Source organism: Rhinatrema bivittatum, chromosome 6 (assembly GCF_901001135.1).
Source record: "Rhinatrema bivittatum chromosome 6, aRhiBiv1.1, whole genome shotgun sequence".
Classification (NCBI taxonomy): domain Eukaryota; kingdom Metazoa; phylum Chordata; class Amphibia; order Gymnophiona; family Rhinatrematidae; genus Rhinatrema; species Rhinatrema bivittatum.
This window is the reverse complement of record NC_042620.1, coordinates 177,615,070-177,641,699: the sequence shown is the minus strand read 5'-3', so window position 1 is coordinate 177,641,699 and position 26,630 is coordinate 177,615,070. Positions and strand designations below refer to the sequence as shown.

The following is a 26,630-nucleotide window of genomic DNA, read 5'->3' as shown; positions in this document are numbered from 1 at the left end:
TTGTAAACGTGCATTGGCTTACTACAAGCAGCGTACAGATTGTTCCAATAGGCCATCCCAATTATTTCTTTCATTCAATCCAAATTCACAGGGATGGCCAGTAACAAAAAGAACTTTATCCACATGGATAACCAACTGCATTCAGTTTTGCTATACTCAAATATCACAGACGTTACCTGCAGCACCAAAAGCACATAAGGTACGCGCAATGGCAGCTTCCATAGCCAACCTCCACGAAGTACCAATCACAGATATCTGTAAAGCAGCGACATGGTCTTCATTACACACTTTCACATCCCACTATTGTTTGGACAAACAATCAGCGGATGACTCATTAATGGGTCGGACTATCCTCCAGAAGAGCACAAAATCCACAAGCAAGAAGCCTTCATAGGAACTGTCCGCCATTACTTCTAATATTGAGCACATCAAGAACTCTGAACGTAATGAACCTGCTCAATACCTCAGCTGGGGACTCCTAGACAGCATGGCTAAGTCAGATGTTATCTACGTGAAAAGAGCAAGTTTGCTTACCGTAAACGGTGTTTTCCATAGATAGCAGATGAATTAGCCATGCTGGCCCGCCCGCCTCCCCGGACAGTTCTAACATAACTTACATGCTTTGATACTGACTGAGGAACCTGAGGCAATACTAGCAACAGGCAGGAGGGAGCCCCTGGCTGAAAGATTTTATTAGACTTAGAGAGAACTCCGCCACCTAGTGGCACGGAAGACGTACCCAGGCAGCATGGCTAATTCATCTGCTATCTACGGAAAACACCATTTATGGTAAGCAAACTTGCTTTTCTTTAATGAAGATAGATTAATAGCACCACCATCCTTGGCTGCTGGATGGTAGTGCTATTGTCCTCCTGAGTGGCTGTATTTCTGGGGATTACTGGTAAATTTCAGATCCAGTCCCTAGATTAGTGATATTATATTCCTTGTGTGAACTCAGTGTTTTCCTGTTAACTGAGTGTTTGAATGGTTGTCTGTTAGTAGTTATGATCATGTATTGTTTAGTCCATAGTTAGCTTTTGCAGAGAATACTGATGGGCTGATGTCAGTGCAGGGGTATATATACTGTGATGTCAGGTTTGCTCCTTCTACATCTGCTGGTATAGGTGCATAACCCACTGGTCGTGAATTAACCTGTCTTCATTAAAGAAAAAGAAATTATTAGATAAGTAGTGTTGGGTTTGAGGCATAGTGTGGACTCTTAGTCGCTGTGTAGTTGACTCCTCCCACAGGGAGGGGCCCCGTGGGGAACCACAGCGATAGGCTAGACTCAGAGAGCAGACACTGGAGATGGAAAGCTTTATTGTACTGCTGTAGATAGATTGTAATAATGCCGGAAGAGATGGCACTGAAGTCCAGCAAGGTGCCAGTGCGTTCAGACAGCCTCAGATGGAGAAGTCTCACCCAGATGTACAAGGTTGGTAGTGTTCCGCAGAGTGGGATAAGCCAAACCTGGTGGGTGGAAATGGAGAGCTGGATCATAGAGGTACTCACTAGAGAGTAGTACAGGAATCCTCCTGGTAGTTGGTGAAGGTGGGACCGGCGGACCGTGATGCAGGATACTTCTGAGCTGGATAGACCCTTGAGTAGCGAGTACCTGGAAGCACAGATGATCCTGTAAGAGAAGAAAGACCCTCGAGGAGCGGTTGTCTTAGTAGCAGAAAACCCAGAAGGGTAGTTGGAAGCGAGAGGCCCCCGAGGAGTGGGTGCCCAGAGCTTCTTCAGGAGCGAAATACCCCGGAGGGTAGTGAGGAGTCTAAGCATGCAGCTTTGAAGCGGTCAGAGTAGCTAAACTGAAGTCCTTGCTAACTCGTTCGTTATGAGCAGCACGGAGGCTTAAATACCCGGAGGTATTGACGTCATGCAGTGGGGACGCCCCCGAGGTTCCCGCCATGACGTGTAGATAAGCGTAGACAGCATGCGTGCGCGCCCTAGGAGGCCACGGGAAGGAGCATGGCGGACGGGGATGCCCATGCTGAGTTGGAGACGCCGAGGGTTTCGGAACTCGGCACTGGAGGCAGGCCAGTGCCGAGTGCCCATGGAGGTGGAGAAAGGCAAAAAAGAGGTGAGGCAGAGCGGTCGCAGCTGTCTGCGACCAATGGACGCAACAAGTAGTAATTGCTCCATTATGTCCTCCTTCTACCACAAAGCCAGGATATACCTTGCCGCTGTCACCACATGGAGGAGTAACCTATTATGAAAGGCAGGTAAGTCCTGATATGGCATGTTCAGTAGCCACACTTTCAGAGCTTTTGGTATAAAACATTTCAAAATGTCCCCGCCGATATAAATACATTCTCCCCAAACTTCAGAATTACTGGGCAAATCCACCAAATATGTCAAAAAGACCCTTTCATCCTGCATTTCCACCAGTACAACGCATTGATTTGGGGGTATATTCTTTACAATCTCTCTGGGGTCATATGTCATCTGTACAGTTCTTTCTACTGCGCATAAAAGTATGTGTAAAATCACTTATGTGTACATTTTTATGCACACAACCCCCCACCTCCAGACAGTTTTCAAAAGCCCATTTACATGCATAAAACAACATTTTACGTGCATAGATCCTTTTAAACCCTGATATTCAACACCACTTAGCCGGATAAGTGGCAACTTATCCGACTAAGAGGTGTCAGCTGAATATCAAGCTGCGCTGACCGACCACCAGTTAGATAAGTACTATCCAACGAAGTAGTTAACCAGCTAAGTGGTGGGCAGGATGGGGGCTTAACAGGGAAGAGTTACTTAACCGGCTAAGTTACCTAGCCAGCTAGGTTTTCAATATGAACTTCTCAAAAATCAGGCCCTTAAAGTGTATTTTCTTTAGATACTATAAATACAGTGCCAGCCTTTATTTGAGTGAAAAATTATGGCCATTTGGAGTTCAGTAAATTTATATTAACTGAACTACAATGGAAGTCTATGTACTGTCTTCGTACAGATAACCAGACAAAAATAAGTAAATGTTAGTGTGAGCTGCAGAGACACTGACAATTGTGATTGGCTACTAGGTGCAGTAGTTTGAATTGTTTCTGTTTGGGAGGTTCAGAGAGAAGGGCAGTTTGTGCTTCCTGGATATTATGCAGGTCTCCTTCAGGGGGCTTCCGTTACAGAATAGTTAGTACTGATTTTCTAGTATGTACACAATAAGCACATATGCAGAAATGTGAGTATTTTGAAATCTTGGATGAGACCTGAATAACACCTTTTACTGGTAAGCAATTTAATATTCTTCCTCAGTAGATTTTCTCCACAGATCATACACTACTACAGTATATGTATCTCTATAGTTCTGACATTTTACAACCATGGGTGCATTTCAGTGATGCAGGAGTAACTTCTACGATTCTTCTGGGATTCCTGATTATAGAAAAGTGTTATAACAACACATTTCATGTTTTGTACTGTACTTGTTATGTTTAGTAAAACTCTGTTTATTACCTTCTTATCATATAGTCCATGAAGATGCTTCTCATAAATAAGCTCAGAACATTGTATGTTGCAGGGAGGAGAGCTCGTTGCTATTGTAAGAGGAGCAAATGCACCATTGCTACAGAAAACCATACTGAACCAACTAATAGCAGAAAAGAAGGTTTTGGATCAAGGTGCCAAACGTGAAGTGGTAATGTTACAATATTCAATGTATATGCCAATGGCTTTTAAGCCTTTCTTTAGCAATGCTCTTTTTGAGTGAAGTAGAGCCAGATTAGAGTACTACACATATTGAGATCTTATCCCAGGACAAGCAGGATGCTAGTCCTCACATATGGGGTGACGTCATTGGATGGAGCCCTATCACGGAAAACTTTCCATCAAAGTTTCTAGAAACTTTTGATTGGCACACTGAGCCTACTGAGCAGGCCCAGCATGCCATGATTCCCTGATTCACAGGGGTCTCCCTTCAGTCTTCTTTTTTCCGCTCTGTTATTAGCCTTGCGGGTAAGGAGCCTTGTATGGTAAATTCACACTCGGAAAAAGTTACAAATTTTTCGGAAAAAGTTATCCCACCGGAGGGGTCTCCCTTTTTTTCACCAGTGAGTAAAACAATTTTTCCGGTCGATATCATTAACTAAATTTCCAGTCAGAAGGTCGTCAACGGCTGTCCGGCCTTTGACATGGCTACCGGGTTTAAAAAATGCCCGAATTGTACTTGCACTATGTCCATAACGGACCTGCACACTGAATGTGTGCTATGTCTGGGTGAGATACACGACGTATCGACATGCCCGAAATGCGCTGAAATGACACCGAAGGGCAGACGAGTTCATATGGAAAAGATGGAGCATCTTTTCCATCTTCAATTGCTGCCGTCGACTTCGATTTCAACGCAATCGTCTCCGGCTGGAGCGGTAAAAAAATTGGTTTTGAAAACTCGATGTCGTCCGGACGAAGCCGGTGACCAACCATCTCTGACCCCTTCTCGATCATCTATAAAATCAACCTCTATAATAAAAAAAAAAAAAGAGCACCGAGCATTGAGTGAAACACCGGCATCGCCATTGAAGACCTCTGGATCCAGATTCTGACACGATGCCCGGAGTTCCTTCGATGCCTATTGAACCAACTCCTAAGAAACCTTGGATGGATGAGTCATCAATGCTCATGAGGCCTATGACTCCCAGGCGATCCCCACCGATATCGGTGCCGGGTACTGTGCCACCACAGGGACCTGTGGAAGGGCCGGTTTCACCCTCACTGCCACCCCCTATAGCTGCTCTGAATTCACCAGCTATAAGGGCGGAACTGGATGGATATATCCGCCAGGCAGTTCGAGATGCTATCCGAGAGCTATCTTCCATACCAGCACAGGCGCCGATTCCACCTTCGATGCCGATTCCATCGCCATTGTCGATTCCATTACCGACACCGATTCCATCGCCGGCTCCGAGTCCATCACTGATGCCAACACCTTCGCCGGCACCGATGCTTGTACCGATGCCGATGCCGGATCTGTCGCTGTTGGCGCAATACTTACCAAGTTGGACACTCTTATTGGTGCCATTCCGGTGCAGCCATTAGACGCTCCGATGCCACGGCCCACAGATGAAGATATGTCGAAGACTTTACCGATGCCTGAACCAACACCAGGTCCATCGGGAGTTTCTCATCCCAAACCTTCTCTCTCTCCATTAATCCCATCGAGGCCACGGATGAAACCATCGGTGCCCTCGATACCATCTTTCCATCCTCCTTTGACTCCTCGGACACCTGGGATGAGTCAGGCACCGATACTTCATCGGATGACGTCCTATCAGATCACTCGCTTCCGGAAGAAAGGAGAAGGTCCCCTCCAGAGGACCTCTCTTTTTCTACTTTTGTTAAAGAGATGGCTGACACCATCCCTTTCCAGTTAGTGACGGAGGAAGATACCAGACAAAAAACTCTAGAAGTTTTACAATTTGTGGATCCACCGAAAGAAGTTCTTGCAATACCGGTGCATGAGGTGCTCGTGTGTTAGTGTTTGAGGTAGTCGTGGGTGGATCCTTCGGCCGGTAGCAGATGACCATGCCCCCGGGGGAAGATCCCGAGAGGGACCACCGGTCGGGCTCAGAGTATGAAGACGGACACACACTAGTTCTTTTATTAAACAGTATGTTGAACCACCAGAGGTGGCAGTAGTGAGCTGAAGTGCTCGGCTGGGCTGTAGTCCCTCAGATACTGGAACAGCGATCCTGGATAACTGAGCTGTAGAGAAACTGAATATAGTGAGTAGGCAGGGTATGCAGAGTTCAGGAACAGAACCTTGATGGTAACACTCACACAATAGTTTCTTGGAAGCAGCCCAGGAGCTGGAAAGAAGTAGGCCCTCGAGGAGCGAGTACCTGGTTCCAGGGAACGCTCTGAGTGAGAGAAGGTAACTTACTGATGTTGTAGGCAGCGATGACTTCCTGGCAGAAGTGGTATTCAGTAGCAAGTCCGGGAACGAGGGCCCTTGAGGAGCGAGTACCGGTTCCAGATTGCGATCTGAAAAGCAAAAGAGAAACGAGGCCCCCGAGGAGCGGGTACCCCTGGTAAGTCCATGGAGGCCAAGTAGCTTAGGTAGAGTAACCCTATCCCATGCTAACTCGATTAGTTAGCGATTTCAGAGACCTTAAATATCCGGTGCAGATGACGTTACCTCAGGGGGATGTCCCTGAGGTTCGCACCACTGCTGGTACTTCAGTCAGGGCCGCACCACGCACACGCCCTTAGGCTCCAAGGAAACATGGCAGTGTGCAGCTTCTAGCCGGTCCGAGGACGCCGGCGGAGGACGGCAGGAGGGCGCCGCGGCAGCCAAACTTCCAACAGGCAAAGAGGGAGTCGCCAAAGCGGTAAGGTGGGCGTAGTGGAGATGTCGGGCAGCGACGGTCGCAACATCGTGGACCTCCAACACAGGTTATGGGAATACCCTTGTACCATACCACCTGTCAATAAAAGGACTGATGCCACCTATTTGGTACAGCACATTCCAGGGTTTCAGAAGCCTCAGCTTCCCCACCAATCTGTGGTGGTGGAATCGGCCCAAAAGAAATCTAAAAGAATCAAGCCACATTCATCTACTCCTTCTGGGAAGTAGCGCAGATTTTTAGACACCATTGGATGAAAGATGTTCCAAGGCTCAATGCTGGTTTCCAGAATTGCGGCATACCAGCTTTATATGACACAATACCAACGTAATCTATGGAAACAGCTGCAAGAATTATCTGACTCACTCCCCCAACTGTTCCAGGATTCTTTTAATAGCATCATTTATAAAGGCCTGGAAGCTGGAAAGCATGAGGTCCGAGCAGCCTATGATAGTTTCGAAACATCACCCAGGATGGCTGCAGTGGGTATTAGTGCTCGCAGATGGGCCTGATTGAAGGCCTCAGACCTTAGATCAGAGATACAAGAAAAGCTTGCAGACCTCTCTTGTATGGGAGATAATCACTTTAGAGACAAGGTACATGAAGCTGTATCACAACTCAAAGAGCACTCGGAAACTCTACATCAGCTTTCCCCTCTTCCGGTAGAATCACAGTCCTCTGCACGCAGACCTCCCAGGAAAGAATCAAAAAAGCCATATTACAGGCCACAGAGATACTATCCCCCAGCACCCCGTGATAGGTCATAAAGACCTATGCAAAGAGCCCAAGTCTGACAAACAAGAGCACCTAGGGCATAGCCTCCACCCCAGACAGGCCCGGCCTCGGGGTTTTGAAATCTCGCCAGAGAACAGAAGCCTTTCCACCAATCCGACCCCAACTCTACCTGTAGGTGGTCGAATAGTCTTTTTTCATCAAAATTGGTCACACATCACCAACAACCAATGGGTACCCTCAGTCATATCTCACGGTTACCATCTGGACTTTCTCACTGTACCAAACGATACTCCACCCAGCTCGTTTTGGACAACTCAAAATCATTCCACGCTTCTACAAAAAGAATTGTCCACCCTTCTGAGAGTCAGGGCTGTGGAACCAGTTCCCTGACCTCAGCAGGGCAGAGGATTCTACTCCCAATATTTCCTAATTCCAAAGAAAACAGGAGGCCTATGTCCCATATTAGACCTCCGGAAACTCAACAAATTCCTGCGGAAAGAAAACTTCAGAATGGTATCCTTAGGAACCATGCTACCTCTACTTCAAACGGGAGACTGGCTATGTTCTCTGGATCTTCAAGACGCTTACGCTCACATTCTAATATTCCCTCCTCATTGCAAGTATCTATGCTTCCTGGTGGGACATCAGTATTTCCAGTACCGAGTTCTACCATTTGGGCTTGCCTCAGCGCCTCGAGTGTTCACAAAGTGCCTGGCGGTGGCAGCGGCCCAGTTACACAAGGAAAGTGTACATGTTTTTCCCTACCTGGACAACTGGCTCATCAGAAGTCAGTCAAGACAAGGAGCTCTCAACTCTCTCAAGCTCACAATCAATCTACTCCATTCATTGGGATTCCTAATCAACTACCAGAAATCCCATTTCGCCTATTGCAATTCATCAGAGCAGACTTAAACACCATAACGTCAAGAGCTTTCCTTCCAAAAGACCGTGCAGCACTCTCCTCATTAGCAAAATCTCTATGCACAAAGACACATGCGACAGCCCATCAGTTCCTAACTCTGCTCGGCCACATGGCCTCCACAGTTCATGTCACTCCTATGGCCAGATTAGCCATGAGGATTACCCAATGGACGTTGAGGGCGCAGTGGATACAAGCCATTCAACCACTGTCATCTCCAATTCAAATAACTCAACAACTACGTTCCTCTCTCCTCTGGTGGGCAAACACGGACAACTTGCTCACAGGCCTACCCTTCCAACAGCCAATTCCACAAGTAACTTTAACTACCGATGCATCCACCTTAGGGTGGGGAGCGCACATAGGAAATCTCTAAACTCAAGGTACTTGGACAAAACTCGTAGCAACATTTCAAATCAATTTCCTAGAGCTTTGAGCTATGCGTTATGCGCTACATGCGTTCAAGGACTGCCTTTCCCACAAGACTGTTCTGATACAGACAGACAACACAGTAGCCATGTGGTACCTGAACAAGGAAGGAGGTACAGGCTCGTATTTCCTTTGTCAAGAAGCGGCACAAATTTGGGACTGGGCCCTGACACATTCAATGTTTCTCCGGGCCACATATCTAGCAGGCATACACAATGTCATTGCAGACCGCCTAAGTCGTCAGTTCCAACCTCATGAGTGGTCCCTGGATCCTTTAGTAGCGACCAGGATATTTCAACATTGGGGCAACCAACAGTGGACCTCTTTGCATCTGAGCTGAATCGCAAAGTAGACAAATTCTGCTCCCCATACCATCAGACCAACAAGTTTGCCAGGGACGCCTTTACTCGCCCCTGGAATTCAGGCCTTCTATACGCATATCCCCCGATACCGCTACTAACCAAGACTCTAGTGAAGCTACAACAGGACAAGGGGTCCATGATACTCATAGCCCCGTATTGGCCTCGACAAGTATGGTTTCCCATACTCCTCGATCTCTCGATCAGGGAACCGATTCGCCTGGGCACAGCACCCACTCTCATAACTCAGGATCAGGGCCAGTTGCGCCATCCCAACCTTCAATCCCTATCTCTAACGGCCTGGATGTTGATAGCTTGATCTTGCAACCACTCAATCTTTCAACTAATGTCTCTCAAGTGCTTGTAACTTCATGTAAGCCTTCCACACAAAAAAACTATCGTTCTAAGTGGACAAGATTCACCAGATGGTGTGCACAGAAAGATATTGACCCTTTTTCCTGCCCCACGACAACTTTATTAGACTATCATTGGCACCTTTCAGACTCAGGTCTCCAGACCTCGTCAGTAAGGGTACTTTTCAGTGCAATCTCAGTGTACCATAATACAATCAGGGATGCACCTATATCAGCGCAACCCCTTGTCAGTAGGTTTATGAGAGGTTTAATTAATTTAAAACCTCTGTTACGGCCACCAGTTACGCAATGGGACCTTAATGTAGTACTAACAAGGCTCATGCGTTCTCCCTTTGAACCCATTGATTCCTGCGACGTTAAATTTCTTACATGGAACGTTCTCTTCCTAGTAGCTATTACATCTGCTAGAAAGGTTAGTGAGTTACAAACACTTGTCACATACTCACCTTATACAAAATTCTTACATGACCGGGTGGTATTCCATACTCACCCAAAATTCCTTCCTAAGGTAGTTACGGAATTCCATTTGAATCAGTCCATAGTCTTGCCCATATTCTTTCCAAGGCCTCACTCTCACCAAGGTGAAAGAATTTTGCACATCTTAGACTGTAAACGGGCACTGGAGTACTACCTAGACCGCACTGCAGTCAATAGGAAATCCACCCAACTCTTTGTTTCTTTTGATAAAAACAAACCGGGCAAAGCAGTGGGCAAACAAACTCTCTCCAATTGGTTAGCAAATTGTATAGAGTTTTGCTATTGAAAAGCAGGCCTTCCTATCCAAGGGCGAGTAAAGGCACACTCAGTAAGAGCAATGCCAACATCAATAGCACACTATCGTTCAGTGCCAATAGTGGACATATGTACAGCTGCAACTTGGACTTCTCTTCACACCTTTGCAGCTCACTACTGTTTGGACAAAGAAGGAAGACAGGATTCAGCCTATGGACAATCTGTCTTAAAGAACTTGTTTCCAGCATAATCCCATCTCCTTCTGCATCCAACCTGCTGTGATTTCAGGCTGCCTCATTTGTTTTTTTCCAACAGTTCACCAGTTATTGTGCCTGTTGCACAAGTTGTTCCCTGTTGGTCCACTACAAAATGATTCAGCCGTAGCTTGCTAATCACCCATATGTGAGAACTAGCATCCTGTTTGTCCTGGGATAAAGCAAAATTGCTTACCTTGTAATAGGTGTTATCCCAGGACAGCAGGATGTAGTCCTCATGAAACCCACCCGCCACCCCGCAGAGTTGGGTCCGATTCGTTTTATTATTTTATTTTTGGCTAAAGCTTATTGCTACAAACGAGACTGATGGGAGACCCCTGTGGATCAGGGAATCATGGCATGATGGGCATGCTCAGTAGGCTCAGTGTGCCAATCAAAAGTTTCTAGAAACTTTGACAGAAAGTTTTCTGTGATAGGGCTCCGTCCAGTGACGTCACCCCATATGTGAGGACTACATCCTGCTGTCCTGGGATAACACCTATTACAAGGTAAGCAATTTTGCTTTCATAAGTCTCTCCATTTTAGAGCTCCCTCTTGGTGAAATAAAACTGCATTGTTGTGTTTAGAAGGTTTTCTCTCACTGTTCACTTGTATAGTGTTTTGCAAGGCATATTTCCAGGTGTTCTGAATCTCTTCAGCACTCATTATACTATAATACTTTGCTCATAAAGGAAATATTTTGATGGTCTATCGGCAGACCCCCAAGGTATTTTATGTGGGCCACAAGATTACTCACCAGTAGTATCTTTGCAACAGTGGGCGTTTTCCTCAATCTACATTCAACTAGCAAAAAAGAAACTTTGTATTACTTTGTTATATCCTGCGCACTTAAGAGTGATCCACTAGGGCAGGGGTAGGGAACCTATGGCTCGCGAGCCAGATATGGCTCTTTTGATGGCTGCATCTGGCTCGCAGAGAAATCTTTAATAAAAAAGTAAAAATCTTAACAAACCCCCCCACCCTCCTGACCAACCCCCCCCCCCCAAAGACCTGCCAAAAGTTCCTGGAGGTCCAGCGGGGGTCCAGGAACGGTCCGGGAGCGATCTCCTGGACTTGGGCTGTCGGCTGCCAGTAGTCAAAATGGCGCCGACGGCCCTTTGCCCTCACTATGTCACTGGGGTCGACGGCGCCATTTTGACTACTGGCAGCCGACAGCCCAAGTCCAGGAGATCGCTCCCGGACCGTTCCTGGACCCCCGCTGGACCACCAGGGACTTTTGGCAGGTCTTGGGGGGGGTTGTAGTAAATTAATTTTCGAGGTCTTGGGGGGCGTCAGGAGGGTGGAGGGTTTTGTTAGATTTTTACTTTTTTATTAAAGATTTGTCTGCGAGCCCTGGACCCCCGCTGGACCACCAGGGACTTTTGGCAGGTCTTGGGGGGAGGGGGTCAGGGGGGGGGTTTGTAGTAAATTAATTTGGCAGGTCTTGGGGGGGGGGCGTCAGGAGAGTAGGGGGTTGTAGTAAATTAATTTGGTAGGTCTTGTATGGCTCTCACGGAATTACATTTTAAAATATGTGGCATTCATGGCTCTCTCAGCCAAAAAGGTTCCCGACCCCTGCACTAGGGGAAACCTCTTATTTTTGAAAAGGCTGAAGCTGCAGTTAACTTTCTACATTCATTGGACTTTTTGTGCAAGCAATATTGTAATCTAGCTTCAAACCATCCATACCCCTATTCAAACCCCCCATGTTATTTTTCCCCCCTCTCGTTAATGCCTTGTTATCATGTTTTATTGTTCAATGTAAAGCGCCATGCCTTGCGTTTGTTTTGCGTTACAATGTGAACCGATATGATATCCTGGATGAATGTCGGTATATAAAAATTTTAAATAAATAAATAAAATAAATAAATACCTTAAGTGATTGGCAATGATGCAGTAACATGTTATAAGCTTTGGAGAGCCTAGTTTTATTCAAGTGGACTGGAAGTTACTCTATGTTATAAGACTGAAGAGGGACCCCGCGTGGACATGTGGTTAGTGGCATGCTGGGCATGCTCAGTGAGCCAGTCAAAATTTCTAGAAACTTTGACAAAAGTTTTCTGTGCCAGGCTCCTTCTGATAATGTGTGGTGACTAGCATCCTGCTGTCCTTGGAGAACAACTGTTACAGGTAAGCAACTCTGCATTTTGGAGAATTCCACATTCCTTCAGTTTTATGTTTTGGGGAAATACATTACATACCTTGGCAGTGATAGAGAAATTGGAAGCCAAATGCGCCTTTCCAAGACGCAAGTCAGAATTTGCATTTGTTTCTATATGTTGATTGGGGCGGTGGTGGGGAATTAGTGCAATGTATGTATTCTTAAAACTGTTTTGAAATTTGACATGGTATGCGCAGAACCAAACCACTACTATGTCCAATTTGCTGGTGTTTTCTTTGCAAATCAATAAAAATCAGACCCTAAACATACATTAGTTCAGTGGTTCCCAACTTGTAATCCGTAAAGCCATCACAGGGCATTGGAGGATACAGGAAATGGAAAAAACAAACCCTCCAAGTTTCTTTTTAAGACTAATTCTTGCCAGCTGGAAGCAGCAGGAGACATGAGGATGGCAGTGGTAAAGGAGGCTTAAACTAGCTGTAGTTGTGATGCAGCAGCTTCCTATGATGGTAGGAAGCTGCTGCAGCTCTGGGAAGTGAGATAGCCATGACAGCAGTAATAGGTGAAGATAGAGATAGAAAAACTAATGGTTGTGCTGGTGGTGAGGGGAGAGAGAATGGTGGAGCTGGGAAGAGTTAAGGTCAAAGAGAGAGTGGTGGGGCTGAGAAGGGGGGAGGAGGGACAGAGAGTGATAGGGCTGGGGTGGGGATAACTTTCAAACCTAACTGGTTTTATTAAAACATAACTGATAGATTTGAATGTTATCTGGCGGTAGTCAGATAATTTTAGATGGATCTGCTCACCGGCTTTCTGAATATTGCCTTCTCACTCTCTTTTATTTGACTCATCATTGGCCCATACACTTCACTAGAGTCTCATTCATTGGTCCTAAAATTATTTCATTACAATTTCTTGTTTTGGCCTAACCTGTTAAAATGTAATTCATTTGACCTCTTAGATCTTGGATGCTTTGAGGCTGATTCATTGTTTTGTTTTTTCTTGGTTCTAGATTAAGGATGAAGCTCTATTCACAAAGGAAGAAGAAGAAGAAGAAGAAGAAGAAAATGCTATTATGATCCATGCAGAAGATGAGCTAGGTAAGTAATACATTTTAAAACAGAAGAGGTTTTTTTCGTGTCAGCACTCATGTTTGTTGCCACACAAAGCACCCCAGACTCAGGCATAACTTGTTACTTTATTCACTTCAGTTGTTGTCAGGCTGATAACATTAAACTGCCACTGAAAGCTTAATATTCTACTGATATATATCAATTACAGCATTTGGAATGGGGAAAGGACAGTTTATTGGCTACAGAGGAAGATAAGGAAAACCTCAGAATACTTCCTCAATAGCCAATTGATCATTCTTTACCACTCCAAAAAAGTAATTAGCTCCTGCCAATAGAATAGTTGTTGTCATCATGGCTTGAATTGCATTGGGGTGAGGAATGAAGCATACCATTGAATCAACAATGAGTACGAATAATCAGGCTTTAGGAATGTTAAAAAGCAATAATCAGAATAAAAAATTATAAATACATTTAAAAAACAAGAATCAGACAGTTTTCAGAGGTTGTATTATTACACTTCTTTTTAAGATTGTGGGCTGCCATTTTATTTTCTTTTTCAATCATATAACACTTCTTATCATGCCTTGTTGCTCTATGGACTTTTTATAATTTCTTAGAACTTTTAATTCAGAATAGTTTGCGATTGTTTCATAAGAGCAAAGGGCTCTTCTGTTTGTCTAATGATAGAAAGTTTATTTCAGTTTACCAGTTAAATACTATTGACTACAGATTCCACAAAATATACATGTAGCAAGATTGGAAAATAGAATATAAAAATCACTATCACATCCTTGCACACATTTAATTCATTTTGTGTACTAATTAACTCCACATATTATTTAGAATCAGTTTTCCACCCCATGCCTCTCAAAGAGGAAATCAAAAGCATTTTGAGAAATACTATGCTTTATTTCTCTCTTTTTCTTTCTTTCTTTCTCTGGAGTTCAGCTATGAAGCAGTAAAAGCAGTTTGTCTGCAGGCAGGGTTAGAGGACATCAGTTTATGAGATGTTCATCATGAAGGCAGAACAGTTTTGGAGCCAGAGTGTGTCTAAATCCGTTGTTCCTTTAAAGTTTTAAAGTCTGAAAGATGTATATGAAATATATTGCATACATATGCATTATTATAATATGACTCTTCTTTAGTATTAAATGTTCAGTTCAAAACTAGATGAACACAAAGAAGTCAATATTCAAACAAATTAAGGTAGAAACTTGTGATTTAGCCAGCTAAATAAAGCAGTCTTATTTACTGAAATGTTTTCTGACTGATCTTAATATTTTATGCTTTATTGTTATTTGTCTTAACATTGTTTTATGATGATTTTGTAATCCATTTAGCTTAACAAAGTTATAGGAGGAATAGAAAAATTTTTACTAAAATAAATAAGTAAATGTCAATTTTTAAGAACATAAGAAATTGCCATGCTGGGTCAGACCAAGGGTCCATCAAGCCCAGCATCCTGTTTCCAACAGAGGCCAAACCAGGCCACAAGAACCTGGCAATTACCCAAACACCAGGAAGATCCCATGCTACTGATGCAATTAATAGCAGTGGCTATTCCCTAAGAAAACTTGATTAATAGCAGTTAATAGACTTCTCCTCCAAGAACTTATCCAAACCTTTTTTGAACCCAGCTACACTAACTGCACTAACCATATCCTCTGGCAACAAATTCCAGAACTTAATTGTGCGTTGAGTGAAAAAGAATTTTCTCCAGTTAGTCTTAAATGTGCTACTTGCTAACTTCATAGAATGCCCCCTAGTCCTTCTATTATCCGAAAGTGTAAATAACCTATTCATATCTACTCGTTCAAGACCTCTCATGATCTTAAAGACCTCTATCATATCCCCCCTCAGCCGTCTCTTCTCCAAGCTGAACAGTCCTAACCTCTTCCTCATAGGTGAGCTGTTCCATCCCCTTTATCATTTTGGTAGCCCTTCTCTGTACCTTCTCCAGTGCAACTATATCTTTTTTGAGATGCCACGACCAGAATTGTACACAGTATTCAAGGTGCGGTCTCACCATGGAGCGATATAGAGGCATTATGACATTTTCCGTTTTATTCAACATTCCCTTCCTAATAATTCTTAACATTCTGTTTGCTTTTTTGACTGCTGCAGCACACTGAGCCGATGATTTTAAAGTATTATCCACTATGACGCCTAGATCTTTTTCCTGGGTGGTAGCTCCTAATATGGATAAATTTTAGCCAGATAATTCATTATCCTGCTAAAATTTAGCTAGATAAGTTGGGGGCATTCCGGGCGAGCATCATTTAGCCAGGAAACTTATCCTGCTAACTCTGATATTTAGAGTTAGCCGAATAAGTTTTTGACTAACACTAGCCGGCCCCAGAAGCAGGGTGGATAATTTTAAGCTTAATTGGCTATATTCAAAAGAATATAGTCAATTAAATGCCTAGAGGATAAAACAAGAGAAGCCACATGAGCTTGGTGGACCACTCACTTCCGCTTCATCCTGCTGAAGAGATGCTTAGACCTTGTGGCATGATTTCCAATTTCCCCTCCCCCCAAAACCCCCACAAAAAATGCTAGAAAGCATTAGGCATTCCAACAAATCAGTGCCCCCTCCTCCACCACCCCCAGGTTTGTTGAAAATTGCTTACATCCCTCACCTCCATTCACCCCTTGGCCTCCCCAGCAAGCCTAGCCTAACCCTCACAACCCAGCCGGATCCCTCTAAATGAGACTGGGAGCTTAGAACTAGTGTCTGGTTCCTGGTACATACAGCATTGCTCTGACAGCACTACTGATTGCAGAATCTACCAGCATTGCTGTCAAAGCAATATTCTAATGGTAACACCGGCTACAGCCGGTGAGAGGTGAGGAGAGAAAGCCGGGCGACCAGACAGACGTGGGAGGAGCGTTTCCTCGCCCCCACAGGAAGGAAGAGAGCAAGATCGCTGGCGCCTGTGGGACTGATCTCATCCTCTGCCCGACTCAGAGCCCGCCCTTTTGTGCGTGCCCAAAGTTGGAGCCCTGGGTGGTTATAAAAAACTAAAAGTCCCTATGACCACACAAACACAATAATGGAGCAGCAACACTCTATCAAAACCACACTAGGACAAGGTATGTTAGGAAACCCAAGGAGAGCCATAAGAAACAACCAAAGAAAGAAAGCTAAATGGTCATCTGGACAACAAGTAACAATACTCCCCATTTTATCATCCTGCCTAACTTTTACATTTCTATTATTGAATGTTCAAGCCCTGTCAAAAGAAATTCCACTATTACATGATCTACTAGAGGAATTAAATCCTTCTATCTTCTGCATTACTGAAACCTGGTTGAATGACAAAGACAATGTGCTATCAGATCAAATTACACATCCCAACTACGATGTCTTTCATTCCCCAAGACTTAAACATAAAGGAGAAGGTCTGTTAATAATCAGTAAAAAAAAAAAAAAAAAGACCTCAAATTAAATATTAACCCACCCTATGAGGTAGCAATAATAAAATCAATACAACTAAACATAGGGTTGGTCTGTTGCCCCCCTGGAATACTCCAAAATAACTGCTCACCACTAATCAAAATATTTACAAAAGCATGTCCATCTCCTGACTCCACCCTAATAACAGGAGACGTTAACCTACATGTAGATAAAACACCAAAAACCACAACATGTGAAACCTTCCTAGAAACAATGGCAGCAATGGTGTGGTCGCCATTTGTTAATAATCCCACTCATAAAGAAGGCCACATTCTTGATCTAATTTTTGCCAGTAACAACAACCGTCTCAACAATACCTCCCACACTATACTACCCTGGTCCGATCACCAACTAATTAAAGCAAAAATAGCCTTCCTCAAACAAATGAATAAAAATATAATAAAAAAATCAAACTTTCACCTTCAGAAAAAAGATTGAATCAGACTTACTAGCAGAAGCAATTAAAACAAACTAACCGATTTTAATCAGGCAAATGCCTCTTCAGCATTTGACTCCTGGAATAAAATTGTAAATGAAATAGCTGACAATCTAAGCCCAGTCCAGACAAAAATCCTGCATAAAGAATGAAACTCCACAAACAGAAGAAACCATGGTACAATGATGAACTAAGACACACTAAACTATCACTGAGAAAACATGAGAAACAATGGCGGAAATGCCCATCCACAGACTCACTAGGAAAATACAGATTCCTCCTAGCAAGAAACTGTATACTAATAAATGAAGCAAAAAAAGAATACTATGCTAATCAGATTCACGGAGACTTATTTAACTCCAAACTACTATTCGAAGTTGTAAAACACTTACTAAAAGACTCATCTTCCTCCATCTCAAACAACCTCAACTTCTTAAAGAACACCTGCAATGATTATGCAACCTTATTACAAGATAAAATCAATAAATTAAAATTACAAATCACCAACAGCTCACAAACAAGCAAACCAGATGAAAATCACGAACAAGCTAATTGGGCCATATTTAACAAAGTAATTAAACTTGAAATCTGTTAAATCATTTTAAAAATTAAGCCTGTTACATATCCTAGTGACCCATTCCCAGCAAATTCTTTGAAACTAGTAAACAGCATAATCACCCCGACAATAGCAACAATTATCAGTCTTTCGCTCTCAGAAGGACTGATCCCAGACGGGGCAAAACAAGCAGTGATAAAACCAATCCTTGAACTAAAACTGATAGAATTGATGATTGGGACAACTATCATCCAATATCCAATGTATTTTTCCTCTCTAAAATCCTTGAAAAAGCTATATTATACCAATTGGAAAACCATTTAGAAGTCATCCAAAAAGAATCCAAAATAAGTGAGAATAAAAATTGAATCAAAACACAAAAAAATACTCATCCACTCCAATTTAAATATTTAAATAGGCATAAAACTAAATACAACGTGATTGTATAATTGATTGAAGGATCGTCATAACACCAGAGCAGTTGCTTAATGCAATACGTTTCTCCATAAGAACAGCCATATGTAATCATAGGTCAAAGTGCCTTTTTTGGAAATGCTTATTCAATATTTATGCAAATGTCTTGTGAAATATCAAAAAAACAAAATTCTCCACTTCATCCAAACATTTGTGAAATAGATAAAGCGTACTTGTGCTCAAGATTAAAGTTCAACTGTATCCGACATGGCACCATGTTTCGGAGAACCTGCCTTAGGGGCTTGAATTAAAGATGTAAAATGTACCAGCCCATACCTGCCCATGAACCCATATTGATAGCATATGTGAGCTTCCATGACTTGAGTATAAAAGAAAAAAACGCTGATTTGTTCTCTCTGTGAAATAACCTAAAACATTTGTAAACCAAATTGAAACATTAGAAAAATTGAAATTTAAAGCAGGTGGGAAAATAACATGAAATACCGTTTGTCAAAGGGAAATAGCCTTGCAGATGAACTTACTGTCTTGAGATGTGGCGTTGATAGCAGTGATTGATGAATTTAGCTGCAGGCAGCTTCCTTCTTCACCATCGATGCTCAAAGAACTGCCGACGAAGTGCAGAGGCTTTTAAAGTTGGCCCTCGGGGAAACACTAAACACAAAAAATACTGAACTCATCTGATTAACGAGAAACTCCTCCATAGTTAATCTTCCATCTATAAACCTAGGTAATTTTGATATCATATCCTTGGATCACGTCAGGGACTTAGGAATCCAGATTGAGAAAAATGTTACTATGAAAAGACATTAAAAAATTAATCACAACAGGATACGCAAAACTGCACATCCTAAGTAGACTGAAAGTACTACTAACTACCGAAGACATCCGTATTGTTCTACAATCTCTAATTTTCTCAAATATAGATTACTGTAACTCCCTACTACTAGGACTCCCAACCAGCCTATTAAAAAATCTACAACTACTACAAAATGCAGCAGCAAAACTTTTAACTGAAACCAGGAAATTTGATCACATCACACCCTCACTAATAGCACTACACTGGCTACCGATACAATACCAAATCTATTTCAAACTTTTAACTTTGAATTTTTAAAAACATCCACAGTGATAACTCAGGACTAATAAGCATGATGCTTCACCTATATGCACCACAACGAACCCTAAGGTCCCCAAATAAAGGACTACTAACTGTACTTACAATCCGGAGTACTCACCTGATGCAAATAAGTGATCGCATGTTCTCCTCAGCAGGCCCTAAACTGTGGAATTCACTTCTGGAAACAATAGGATTGATCCCAGAAAGAAAAACATTCAAACGTGAATTAAAAACTTGGCTATTTAAAAATGCTTATAATCTAGCTTAAATTCTAACAGAATGCAGAAGTCAACAAGAACAAAGAACAATACCAAGTAACAAGAGAGCAGAGCTCTCAGGCCGATTCACTATGGTGCGCTCAAACTGAGCGCACCATTAGCCTCCGTCTAGACACACGTTTTCCACGCGCTGATATCACCCCTTATACAGTAAGGGGTAATATCAGAGCGGGCGCTCGCCTCGGAGCACTGGCTGTCCTGCGAATTTTACTGAATCAGCCCGTATGTAAATGTAAATGCTGACTCTGCAACCCTACAACAGCACTTTTCAGTGCTACTAAAAAAAACAACAACAGTGAAGCACATCATGTCCGGCCAGAAGAAGAAGTCAACAACAGTGAACGGATTTAAAAGTTGTATCTGTATAATACCCCTTATACAGTAAGGGGTAATAGCGCGAGGAAAATGTGTGTCCAACCCCCCAAAAACTAATAGCGCCCGCAACATGCAAATGCATGTTGATGAGCTTATTAGTTAGTCCCACGCGATACAGAAAGTAAAATGTACAGCCAAGCCGCACATTTTACTTTCAGAAATTAACGCCTGCCCGAAGGCATGTGTTAATTTCGGCCAGCACCCTCCGACTTAATATCATAGCGAAATTAAGTCGGAGGCCCCAAAAATAAAAAAAAAATAAAATTCTAAAAAAAAAAAAAAAATTACAAATCTGCCCACGGCCCGCGGGTTGGAAGACGGACGCTCAATTTTGCCAACGTCCGTTTTCCCAACCCGTGGATGTCAGCGGGCTCGACAACCTACGCCGGTAAAATTAAGCATAGGCTGTCAAACCCACTGACAGCCGCCGCTTCTGTCAATAAGGAGGCGCTATGGACGCACTAGTGTCCCTAGCGCCTCCTTATTACCGCAGACCCTCATTTAAATACAGAATCACGCGCCCAGGAGAGTGGCCGGGGTGCGCTTTGGAGAGCGGGCGCTCACCTCGGAGCGCTGGCTCTTCTGCGAATTTTACTGAATCGGCCCGTATGTAAATTACTAAACAGAATCCCAATCCTACTAACCCAATGTCTCCCCTCAGTTGAGAAGTAAAAGAACATAACCCTCGATTCATATGACCCACTTGTGTACTGCCAATGTATATATCAAACGAAAATATGTATCTTGCCAAAGAATTTGTCAAACCAAAATGTATCTTACCAAAGTTATGTTATACCAAAATGTGATACACCAAATATGTAATGACCTAAAAGATGATGTTACTTTTGTAAACCATTGTGATCTTCAATTGGATTGATGGAATATAAAATAACTAAATAAATAAACACTGGTAACTTACATGACCAATGTTGCTGTCAGAGACATGCTGGATGAATTGGGAGCCGAACACTAGTTCCAAGCTTCTGATTGTGTTAAGTTTTAGGGGGTTCAGCTGAGGAGACATGGTTAGGCTAGGCTTGACAGGGAGATGGAGTGGGGGTGGGGGTGGGGGAGCAGGCAAGGGAGGAGGAGGAGGAGCACTGATCTACCAGAAGGCCTATTTTGAAGCATTCTTTGGGGAGGGATATGAGGAGAAAGAGGGATCCGGCAGCTAGGCCCAAGGTTTGCCTCATTTGGGTGGGTGTTGGAGTGAGTAAACGGACTGACAGGCACACCCAGCTTCTCTTTTATTTCCCCCTTCCCTTTGGGGAACTCAACCAGCTATGTTCTTTTGAATATAGCTGGCTAAGCTGAAAGCTATCCAGGTACATGTATCTGGATTTTTCCAGTCAATAAGCAGGCTGAATTACTTGTGTGTGATGTCATCCAGCAGAACTGAATGGACTCACCTCTCCAAGCTGGTAGAGCTTTCAGCTCAACTGAGAATGTGCAGGAACTCTCTCAGGGGCGTTGCCTCGCAAGCCTCCTCAGTCATTTTTAGTCTGAGCACAAAATCTAACTAAATCTTTCCAGATAATTTTTCTCTAAAAAACAAAATCCTTTAAACCTTTTAAATTCAGTACTTGCTCTTCAGTTTTTTCTTATTTAGTAGCCATGCTGACTCTGCAACCCTACAACAGCACTTTTCAGTGCTACTAAAAAAAATAACAGTGAAGCACATCATGTCTGGCCAGACGAAGAAGTCAACAACAGTGAACGGATTTAAAAGTTGTATCTGTGGCAAAATGATGTACCTCTTCAAGGGCAACCAGCTGTGTTACTGCTGCCTTGGACTGAAACACAACCAGAAGAACTGCAATGCTTGTGGACAGATGTCCCCACACTCGTAGCATTCTAGGGAACTTTGTATTGAGGAACTGCATTAATCTCTCTGGAGTCTCAGTAAGACCTCGTTCTGCAACGCAGCCTCATCTTCCTTGCCAGAAAAGAGCTGAGCAGGATTTCTTCTAACCCCCCACCCCCACCCCGTCCACTCAGGCAGAAGCTGCGGGGTCGACTTCCACCAGCCGCCCAGCGTTGAAGACAAAGTGGCATCAGTCATTGGAGCATCAATGTTCATGCACGATGCATTAACTCGCCTGACGTATCTTCCACTGATGCACAACACAGTGATGTGCTGGATGCATGATGCACTGATGTGCTCGACACACAGAGCTCTGATGCACCTATGTACTTAATGCATGACACACCAGTGCACTTGATAAACACAATGATTAATGCACAACACTCTAGTGCACTTGACGCTTGATGCTCCAGTGCTGCTAACGCAAGCAGCCTCTATGCACACTGATGCCTCCACTCTGTGGTCACACAGTGCACAAGATCCTCTGTCACACAATCCCTTGATGCACAGTGCAAGGACACATGATGCAGCTTCGACACAATATTATCCTGCACAGAATTCCTCGACACATGTCTCAAAAAACCAGTCGAAACATGCCAAGTCATCCAAGGCATATAAGCATTCTACCCCAACAAACTACCAAAGCATCCACCTCAGACTTTGCTTTATGAAGCTGTTTTGCCAACACAGCTCAATACAGCCCATTTTAGACCAGCAGAAGAAGGGGCTCAGTTTGCCTCTGCCCCCTCCAATAATCAGGTAACTCACCCCACCTAGACTAGTAGTGGAAGGACTTTGTATGGCGACTGCAGAACTGGTATCCTCTATAGAACTGCTTACCTCCAACAGACTGCCTAATTTCATGCAGAATCTGTCTTGGTTTTAGAAGAGGATGTCCCACCAGATTTAGTAGAGTTTCTTTACCTTTCTGTCCAAGGAGATAGAAGGAACATTCCAGCCTCTTCTTTTCACTATCGCTATGATGTTACCACAAACCAGAGTCCCAATTTTTCCTGTAGGAGTGAACTCATCATCTATCGCAGTGGAATCCAGTAGGCCAGAGTTGATAGACTAGGCCACGTCTCCTTGGAGTCAACTGGAAGCTCCTCCCGATTTGCCCTCTTTATCATTGGAGACCTGGATAACTGAGCCAGTGCCTTTAGGTTCATATGAAGGCTCAACTGACATACTCTCTGACCCACTTCTGGATCCCCCAGACCAAACCTTCCACCAGAGGATCTCATCTATTCTGAGTTTGTGGAAAAGATGGGTACAGCACTGGGCATCCATATCTGCAAAGACAAAAACCCACATTCTGAACTCCTTGGCCTTATTTAGATACTCCATTTGAACCAGTGGCCCTTCCAGTTCACAACATCTTTAACATTCTACAGATGAGCATGTGGGAAACTTCCATTTCAGGGAGTCCCATGGCTAGAAAGCTGGATCTCAAATACAGAGTTCAGCAATGACTGGGCTCTGGTGTCATCTAGGTGCCTCACTAGGTTGTAGTGGTTGAGTCTCCTATAAAAAAAAAGTGAAGAAGGGTTGAATTCACCCCAGAAGAAGCTACAAACTTCTAGATGACTTTGGCAAGAACTTTTTTCAAAATGCAATGCTATCTGCTCACATATCTATCCACCAATTCTACATGGTGCAGTATATTTATGACTGCCTTGAAAAACTGAATCATTTCCTACCTGCTACTAAGCAAGGCAACTACTATCCTTAACCACTCCTGGATGCGGAAGAGAGAATCAACCACCTACTTCGATTGGTCTGTGTTGCGTCTGTCAGTCTCAGACGGCTTCAACCCTTCTGCCTCACCTTTTTCTCTGCTCTCCCCGCTAGCCTTGGGAAGATGGCTACCGCTGCATCTGCAAGTGTCCCCGGAACAGCTATGGCATTGCCTCACACCATGTTTCTCCCAAGGGCTTCCTAGGGTGCGCGCGCGCTACCCACGTCTTTATTCCAGCTATGGCGTGAACCTCGGGGACATCCCCCTCAAGTGACGTCACGCCATCCGGGTATTTAGCCTATACTTGTTTGCTAGCTCATTGAGTTAACAAGGATCGTAAAATGGATTGGATTGGACTCGTCCGGTCTAAGCTACTCTGCCGCTTCCGTGCTGCCGCTGGAAGCTCTCTCTCTGCCCTTCGGGGTATTCTCTAACCTGGGTGCCCACTCCTCGGGGGCCCTCTGCTTTATTTCAGGTGCCTTACTGGGATCAGGTACTCGCTCCTTGAGGGCCTGCTCTCCCTGCCCCGGTGCCTGTACCATCTACGTCTGCCTGGTGGAATCGCCACCTACAGCTACCATCTAGAGAGTAATCTAACTCTCAGTCTGTCTCATCTACGGCAGTGCCTTGCTGGGAAACCTACATCGGAATCCCCCTATACCAACATGGTGAGACAGGTTCCCTCTGCCAAGGGTCCCGAGACTGCTACCTCTGGATCACCTCACTACTGCCACCTCTGGTAGTATACATCAAGCTGTACAATAAAAGATCTAATTCTTTGTTTGTGCGAACTGAGTCTAGCTCAGTACTGTGGCTCCCCACGGGGCCCTCCCCGAGGGCATGGTCATCTACCACAGTACCCAAGAATCCCCCAACACCGCTAAACCATAACAGATTGCTAACTCCATGGATTCGGCTCAGCTCACCGCATTGCAGGCTATTCCAGGCCTGGCCCAGCGAGTCTCCGAACAGCAGAATGCGCTGGAGAATTTGTCTGCTGCATTTAACCAGCTGCACGCACAGATGAACTTACCCACCACCACAGGTAAAGAAGTTACACCGCCAGAAGTGACGGTCAAGACAATTATACCTCTATCTGCTCCAACACTCTTGTCGGGGGAAGTTTGAAAATGTAGAGGTTTTATTAACCAGTGTTGCATGCACTTTTCCCTGCAACCAAGCCATTTTCCTACAGCCTATGCCAAGACCACCTATATCTTGTCTTATCTGGATGGAAGAGCGTTGGCTTGGGCCTCTTCACTGTGGGAGCGCGATGATCCTATCCTATATGATCTTGCCGGATTCCTTGAACTGTTCAGATCAGTTTTTGATTACCTTGCCTGGCATACCATTGCAGGATTTCGTTGGTTCACCTGAAGCCAGGTACTTGTTATAGATCTGCTCCCCCAGAGGGGAGGAGTTAGCAATCTGTTAGCGATCACCCCGCCAGGGAGGCGGAGTTAGCAATCTGTTATGGATCTTGCTATGGATTAGCAATCTGTTAGTGCTCTGTTCCCCCAGAGGGAAGTAGTAGCAACTGTTATGCTTGTTCCTGTAGAAAGATGAGCCAGCAACCTTTATAATCCCTACGGAGAGATAGCTATCTGATATGGACCAGCTTCCTCAGAGAGAGGAGTAATGGTCTGATGTGGGTTGGCTCCCACAGAGTGGCAGATGATAATACCGCTGTATTAGTGTAAGGAGTAACACTTAGCAGAAATAGTGAATCCCTGGGCCGATGGCAGATGACAGCACCCTCAAGTGGAGATCTTGAGAGGGACCACCGGCTAGACTGGAGTATTGAGACAAACACAGATAGTTCTTTATTAGACTGGCAGTAGAACCACCAGAGGTGGCAGTAGTGAGTTGATGTGCTCGGCAGGGCTGAAGTCCCTCTGATACTGGAACTATGATCTCTGAGTTGTTGAGCTGTAAGGAGAGACTATAGGTAATGAGTAGATAGGGTATGCTGGGCATAACCAGTGGTAGATGATACACTCACAATTGTAGATATCTGTAATGTCTTCTTTATGCAACAGAGAGTCTTCAGTATTCAGGAACCGGAGTCGCAGGCGAGTACTGGTTCCTATAGGCAGTCTGAAATAGAACTCACAATAACTGTGTATGAGATGGCTTCTGGAATAGAAGAGAGGCTAGAAGAGATTTAGGAACATAGGCCCTCGTGGAGCGAGAACCGGTTCCTATCTGTTAATCTGTAATAGTAATCCAAAAGATATAGGTATGCGATATCTTCTGAGGAAGAAGAGAGTCTGAGAAAGGTATTAGGAACATAGGCCCTCGTGGAGCGAGTACTGGTTCCTATCTGCAATCTGCAATGTTAACTCACGATCTCCGTACCTGCGATAACATTTTAGACTGAAGGGAGCCTAGAGATTAGGAACAAGGGCCCTCGTGGAGCGAGTACTGGTTCCTGTCTGTAATAGGACTCACTGTGTTCACGTCTGCGATCGCCTCCAGGCAATAGGAGTCTTCTGTGTCTTCGGGAACGTAGGCCCTCGAGGCGCGAGTACCGGATCCCGTCCAACAATCTGAAATCAAGAAGAGAGAGAGCGGAGCCTCCGAGGAGTGGGTACTCCTGGTAAGATTGAAAAGGCCGAGCAGTGGAGAAAGATTTCCCCTAACTGACTCGGAACGTAGTTGCAAGTAGCATGGACTGCTGAAGCAAGTCCCATTGGAGTTCCTTGCTAACTCATTTGTAGTTAGCAAACAAAGACCTTTTAAATTGAAAACGGATGACGTCATTACGGGGGGGGACGCCCCCCCGAGGTTCATGCCCTTGCTGGTACAAAGTCTGGAGCGCGCACACACGCGCCCTTATGTCATCAGGAACATGGCGGATCCGTAGCGACAAGCCAGCCCGGGGACACCGGGACCAAGAGGCAGGGAGAAGCTGCGGCTGCATCTGTCCGTCTGAGCCGAGGGGAATCACCACAAAGGTAGAGAGGGTGGAGCGAGGGTGAGAAAAGGCAAGAACGCAACAGTACTAAACCTTTAGCAGACTTTGTTATAGAA

The 26,630-nt window shown here is 44.3% G+C and overlaps 1 protein-coding gene across 1 annotated transcript in view; it reads left to right on the top strand.

The window, feature by feature from the left end:
* The window catches only part of NME9 (NME/NM23 family member 9), a 316,239-nt gene that overhangs the window by 63,886 nt on the left and 225,723 nt on the right, over positions 1-26,630 (top strand). Inside the window, exons 6-7 of the mRNA XM_029606189.1 lie at positions 3,527-3,643; positions 13,281-13,368. Of these exons, the coding sequence (XP_029462049.1) occupies positions 3,527-3,643; positions 13,281-13,368 (205 nt within the window). The remainder of the gene's footprint in view (positions 1-3,526; positions 3,644-13,280; positions 13,369-26,630) is intronic.